Raw genomic sequence first — 7,538 nt, 5'->3', positions numbered from 1 at the left:
GTTATATACTCTTTCGGTTAAGGCCAAAAGGTATATGTATGTTGTAAAAGAGTTCGTTCACTTACGGGTTGTATTCAAAACACTACACAAAATCTGTTTAACTTTAAGAAATTATTTTATTAATAATTTTATTATAAGAATATTTTAACAACACAGTATTATGCGAATCGGCTACTTATTCACGACTAACTCTTGCTTATTCTACGTTCTTGTTTTAGCGACGCAGTCGCTTGCAAAAAAAAATACACATATTGCTTACACTACTATATTATTATATAATATGCTTATATGCTTACTAATCTAAAGTGTATATGCAAGGGTTCCTAACACATGTGTATAATTCCGAAACCTCGTCTTAAAGATTTTTGGTCAAAAAAAACATTTATACATAGTTCATTTGCATCAAAAATAATGTCAAGAGATAGATTTTTGTCAATTTTTTCGATGTTACATTTAAATAACAATTCTAATTATATCTCAAGAGGAAATAATAATTATGACCCTTTATTCAAAATACGTCCTTATGTTGATTTTATAAATAAGAAAATGAGTGAAACTTATCAACCAGGCAAAAATTTAACAATAGATGAAGGAGTTTGTCCATTTAGAGGTTGAGTTCATTTTAAAGTATACATGAAAAATAAACCTAACAAATATGGAATGAAATTATATATTTTATCTGATCCTTTGAATGGCTATACATTAAAATTTGAAATTTATCCTGGTAAAAATGATACAGACAATTCAATTACTGCATTATTTGATAGACTTTTATCTGAATATTATTATAAAGACCATACAGTTTATATGGATAGATTCTACACCAGTCCGACAGTTTTAAAATCATTATGGGAAAAAAATACTAATGGCGTTGGGACAGTTTTGTCAAATCGTCGAGGATTGCCTAAAGCAATTGTAAAAGAAAAATTTAAAAAAGGAGAAATGACATTTTCTAGACAAGGACCGCTAATTTGCATAAAATGGAAGGATACACGAGATGTATTAATGTTATAAACTGTTTATAATGCTGATATGACACCCGTGACAGTAAGATCTAAAATAGGTCCGGTTGAAAAGTTTAAACCAATAGCAATTGTCGATTATAATTTGAATAAAACTGGTGTTAATCATGGCGAAGGTTAGGTTTATAAAATATTAAATAATAAATAATAAATATTAATAATATTTTTTTATGTTTATGTTTAATATTATTTAATATTAAATAATATTAAGTAATAATATTACTTAATTATAATAAAAATTCGAATTATATTAAACATAAACATAAAAAAACAAGACACAAAGTTTCAACAAAATCCAAAAATTGGTAACTGTGATAGTGTATACTATACTGTATCACTGTAACACACAAATAAACTATACAGTAGGTACTGAAGCTATGATATAATAGTATTGTTGTTGTCGGCAATCGGCATTATCACAATTTTCCCATTTTACTTTTAGCCATTAGCCAATATCGAAATACAAGAACATAAAATAATATTTATAGTATGTTAATATAACTATAATACCAGTTTGATAACTGTAAACTGTTTCAGATAAGAAATTCGTTGTAGATCATATTTTTTTTCTAAATCGGGCCTCAAAATAAATACACGAAAAGAAGGTATTCGGTTCTAAATACAGATTTCTTTGATACCAGTTAATGAAATGTTATTCATTTCCAGATCTGATTTAAACGTATAATTGTCTTGGTTTCTTAATTCATTATTATTTTGTACAGTTTCAAAATTACATTCAATTTTAGAACATTTGCAAAATCTGCATGGATATATTGCCATAAATAATTCCGTAAACTCTAAAATTGAATGTAAACCTAAATTGTCACCAATAATTTAAGCCAAAATAAAATACACAAGTTGATTTTTATTATCTATTATTGAATTTATGCCTTCATTTTCTAAAGAAGTAATATCTAAAATTAATTGTTTAAATGTCATATTATTTCCAAATTGTTTTCGATCTAATGAATTAAATAATAATGCCAGAAAAATATTATTTAATGATGAACTAAATTCTGGTGGAAAACATGGAGTGAAAGATATATATATAGCTCCTAACTTTTTTAGACCTGCATGTGACCCCAAAGGGTTATTAGTTTCATAGTCATCAAAATACAAAAAATATGGTAAAATTATTTTATTGGGCTGATTTATTATTTTTTTTTTTGCCAAACTTCACTTTGAACAAAACTACTGATTATATATTTTTTATTAGAGTAAAGTTCATCTAAGTAATTTGTAACTATTTTTTTTTTTTTTTTTTTTTTTTTAATTAGTTCGTGTTAAGACGTCGTACAGTACACACGTTAATTGCCTCTCGTTCCGCTTTATCAGCTCCCGATAGCGTGTGTATTGTTCGTCGTGTCCAGCTCGTCGCGGTATTCGTACCGTTGGTAATGTATAAATTATCTAAACATTACCAAAGGCCAACCCATAATTTTCCTTATCTACATCATTATGAGTTACTCTAATCGCCCACCGACTCCTACCACCAAATATCCCAAACGGTCAAAAAATAAACATTTAACAGATAAAACTATTCCACCGTTTATTATCACCAAAACACTAATAGACTAAACGGGTGTCAATAGCCCCTCGGACTTCTCTGACAACGAAAACGCTGGCAAACAGTCCAATCAAATATTTCAAAGCGCTCAAGATCTCCCAACAGCTCTTCTCCTACCACAAAAAAACCTGACAAAAATATTTTTATTTCGGCTAACCGTTTTTCTCCGATTGCTCCTTCTGACGAAATTCAACCTATGGAAACATCAAGTACCAATACAAACCCTGTAATCAATGACAATGAAAATAAAACATCAAAGCCACCTCCTATCTTTATTCAAGAACAGATAAACTACAACAATTTCTGTCAAAAAATAAAAGAATTAACTGATGCAACCGGCTTCGATTGTAAAAGCTCTACCAAAGGTCTTAAACTCCAAACGTACAGTCCTGTCTCCTATAGATCAGTCGTATCTTACCTCAAAAATAATAACGTCTCCTTTCATTCATTTCAACTAAAAGAGGAGAAAGCATATCGCGTCGTAATACGAAACATGCATCATACGACTGACACCTCTCTTATTAAACAAGAACTCTTAAATAAGGGATTCGTCACCAGAAGCATAACGCCTGTTACAAACAAGCTAACCAATATTCCCCTACCGATATTCTTTATTGATTTAGAACCGAGTCCAACAAACTCTGATATTTTCAAACTAACTTCATTATGTTATACAAAAATTAAAGTTGAAACTCCCCACCCAAAAAAAGAAATACCGCAGTGTCACCGATGCCAAACGTACGGCCACACTCGTGGCTACTGTAATCACTCTCCTCGTTGTGTACGATGTGGTGATCAACATGAGTCAACTGAATGCACCAAAGATCGCAGCTCTCCTGCCAAATGCACTTTATGTAGTGGTAATCACCCGGCTAACTTTAGGGGCTGCCAATTGCACCTAAATCTTAAAAAAAATTATCAGAAAACCCTTCAAAAAAAATTTGGAATAAAAGTTCTTTCCCACGTCAATCAACTGTAAAAAATACCTATGAATCTACACACCAAGCTTACTCACAAAATTTCCCTCCATTAAATCAAGATTCTTCTTCTCACAGTCATGATAACAACTCAAAAGATAATCAAAATGAAAATATCTCTGCACAACTATCATCATTTATTAATGAATTTAAAGCATGAATAAACCCTCTAATATCACTCCTAACCACAGTCATTGATAAACTTATTAAAAATGCCAACAAATAATTTGCAAACACTCTCCATATTGTTATGGAATGCAAACGGCATCTCACAACATTTAAATGAACTACAATTGGTCCTCGGTGAAAAAAAAGTCGAAATTGCACTTATAACGGAAACTCACTTAACTAAAACTTCATCATTCAAGCTATTTGAATACGATATTATCAGAGCTGACCACCCAGATGGTACTGCACACAGAGGCGCTGCTCTCCTAATCTCAAACAAAATCGACCATCTCCCTCTTCCTCCATACTTGTCTCCAAACATTCAAGCAGCTAGCACATCAATAAAAATTAACTCTTTAACTATCTCCATTTCCTCTTGCTATTTCCCGCCTGGAAGACCCCTCCCTTTGGCCGAACTGAGTAACCTTTCTCAAACTCTAAGCTTCACTCATGTTATTGGTGCTGACTTCAACGCTAAATACCATACATGGAGCCGCACCACCAACACTAGAGGTCGTGCTCTAAACAACTTCATCTCGCTCAACCACCTCAAGGTAATAGCGCCGCACTCTCCAACCTATTGGCCATCGCATGGCAACCAACACCCCGACACCCTTGACTTTTTTATCACCAATCTACCAAACCGCTTTTCCACTGAACTTGTAAAGCTAAACGATCCAGCTTCTGATCAAACACCTATATTACTCCTCATTGGTGCTCAACCCACTTAGAAGCAAAACAGATCAACCATTACTCCAGGTACTACAAATTGGAACAAATTTAGAGTTTTCATCTCAAACAAAATAACTCTTAATACCAAATTAAAATCATCTTCCGATGTCGACCAAGCAATCACCCAACTTTCGGATCTCATTCAAACAGCAGCCAAGGACTCATCTACCCTTCGCGCACCCTATTCTCAAACACCCAACTTATCACCGGAACTAAGACAACTTATTGTTGAAAAACGCAGAGCCAGATCTAAATGGCAACAAACTCACTACCCTGCAGACAAGACAAAGTACAATTATCTTTCCAATAAACTTAAGTCCCTACTTAGAACTCACAAAGCCAATCTTTACAAAAATCACTTACAAAACCTCTCTCTTACAAATGGATCTCTCTGGCGCAAAACTAAGTCAATACTACGAATTAAGGACTCTCATCCGCCTCTTCGCCGTGCAGACAACTCACTTGCTTCTACAGACAAGGAAAAAGCAGATATTCTCGCTGAAGAATTATCGGGCGTTTTTAAACCACATCTTATTCCTACGCCAGCACCACACATGTCGTCTGTCATGGAGTCTCTTCAGTCTACTTTACCTATGGCCCTACCTACAAAACCTACTTCCCTAGCGGAAATAGTGGGTGTTATTAAAAAACTGGCAAACAACAAATCCCCAGGCCATGACCTCATTTCTAACAAAGTAGTCAAAAATCTACCTATGAAATCAATCGTTCATCTTGCTCATATCTATAATGCAGCCCTTCGGTTATCTTATTTCCCAACTACCTGGAAAGCATCTGTTATTGTCACAGTACTCAAACTTGGCAAGCCTCCAGAAAACCCCTCCTCGTACAGGCCCATCAGCTCACTACCAGTTCTGGGTAAAATCCTTGAAAAAATCATTCTCAAGCGAATCACCACCATTGCACAATCAAAAAACGGCATTCCAAACTTCCAGTTCGGCTTTCGTGCTCACCATGCCACAACTCATCAACTCCACAGGGTTGCGGACACTATCTCCGCAGCACTCGAAATCAAAAAATACTGCGCCGGTGTTTTTCTGGACGTCGCGAAAGCATTTGATACCGTCTGGCATGACGGTCTCCTTTTCATATTAAAAAATATTTTTCCAGCCCCTTTATACCTAATACTTAAATCCTATCTTGCCAACCGCTCTTTTAATGTCCGACATAATTTACAACACTCAAAACAATATCCTATATATGCTGGTGTCCCTCAAGGCAGCGATATTGCTCCTTTCTTATACACCATATATGCATCGGACCTGCCCACAACTGAAAATACCTTAGTTGGAACATATGCTGATGATACTGCCCTATTATCAGTTTCTTCTGACCATACCACCGCATCTCATCAACTTCAAACTCACCTAAATACTCTCTCACAGTGGTTCACCAATTGGAAAATAAAAATTAATGAATCCAAGTCCTCTTTTGTGACTTTCTCACTCAGACCTCTAAACTGCCCTGCAGTAACAATCAACAACATAGTCATTCCTCATTCAACAGAAGTTAAATATCTGGGTCTTACATTCGACAGACGCCTTACCTGGTCTCTCCATCTTAAAGATAAGCGTAAGAGACTTAACTCTAGACTTCACCTGCTAAGGCCACTACTTCGTTCGAACCTTACCTTATCCATCAAAATCATTCTTTATAAAGCTCTTCTTCAACCAATATGGACATACGGCATTGTAATCTGGGGTTCTGCTAAGAACTCAAACAAGAGAACCATACAAGCGTTTCAAAACATCACTCTTCGCTTAATCACTGGTGCACCCTGGTTCGTCTCGAACGAGACCATAAACTCCGACCTCAAGTTACCATCCATCGACCATACAGCTGCTGTCTACTACAAACGCTTCCACGCCAAACTCCAAGCTATTCCTAATCAACTAATCAATGAATTAGCTTCACTCACACTTCCAGGCAATCCAACCAGACGTCTGAAAAGGAAATGGTGCCGTGATATGATAACTTAAGTTTAAAACTTATATATATTAGAGGTGTCACAAATGTGTGACACCCTCCTCATGTAATTATTCTTGTTATATGTCTGTAAATTGTTATTACTTTTACTTAATGTACTTTGTGTAGATTGTAACTCTTCTTATAAAGCCAAATTAAAAAAAAAAAAAAAAAAACTATTTTAAAAACATACTTTTGTTCAAAAAATAATTTAAATAATTTATTTAAAGGTATATAATAAGTATTAACATTTACAGCTTTTAATACTTTGTTAATATGTTATACCTCATCTATAAATATAGTTCCAATTGGAATTTCTTTAGGTCTAATTAAAACACCCATATCTTCTAATATATTTAATCTCATATATTCAAATTTTAAATTATTGTTAAATTATACAGATAATATACAGAAGCTAAAAGTAAAAATAATAAGATCGGATACATGTAATAATATAATAATTTGTATATTGATATGAATAACTATAGTGATCCGAGGCGTAATATAAAGCAACGACTAATCGTCCTACAGGTTACTCCATAGAATGAATATGCTATAGAAATATAAAATGCCTATTCAGCGTCTGCTGTACTACTGTGTGAATAATTTGTTTATATTTTACATAATACAGAGTGTGTTGTTTACATTCAACAATTATTGAATTGATTATTTATAGCATCAAACATTGATGATATATTCGATATAGAATCACTATCACAGTTACATTTTTCAAGGTTTACAAGAACGTCATTTTTTTTAAATAAATATTCATATAACTTTCATTCATTAAATGTATATCATTAATTAAAGATTGAACTTTATTTCTTAGTCTTACTGACTCGTTATACCATTTTGATACAAATTTGATTGTTTCAAAAGACACTTTTTTTTTTAAATTGATCTAAAAAATTTTCAGTGCCTTGATCCAAATCTTTTTTATTGATACTTGAGTGAATATTACATTCATCAAATTCAGTGAAAATTTTAACATTATGTTCTTCAACTTTAGAACTTACAGAAATATCATAGTGACTTTTCATATGATTCCCATATGAGTTCAAAGAACCAAATATTCTATTACATAATGGT

General features: G+C 33.3%; 1 protein-coding gene across 1 annotated transcript; it reads left to right on the top strand.

Annotated features, from left to right (window-relative positions):
* Window positions 1-633: 633 nt before the first annotated feature.
* Window positions 634-1,014, top strand: LOC112596668 (piggyBac transposable element-derived protein 4-like). Its single transcript, XM_025342430.1, has one exon. The coding sequence runs from the start codon at window positions 634-636 to the stop codon at window positions 1,012-1,014; it is 381 nt and encodes a 126-aa protein (XP_025198215.1).
* The last annotated feature ends 6,524 nt before the right edge of the window (window positions 1,015-7,538 follow it).

The sequence above is a fragment of the Melanaphis sacchari genome, unplaced genomic scaffold (genome assembly GCF_002803265.2).
Source record: "Melanaphis sacchari strain LSU unplaced genomic scaffold, SCAv2.0 Contig333_pilon_pilon, whole genome shotgun sequence".
Taxonomy (NCBI): Eukaryota; Metazoa; Arthropoda; class Insecta; order Hemiptera; family Aphididae; genus Melanaphis; species Melanaphis sacchari.
The sequence above is the reverse complement of the archived record's forward strand: the minus strand, read 5'-3'. Positions and strand labels throughout refer to the sequence as shown.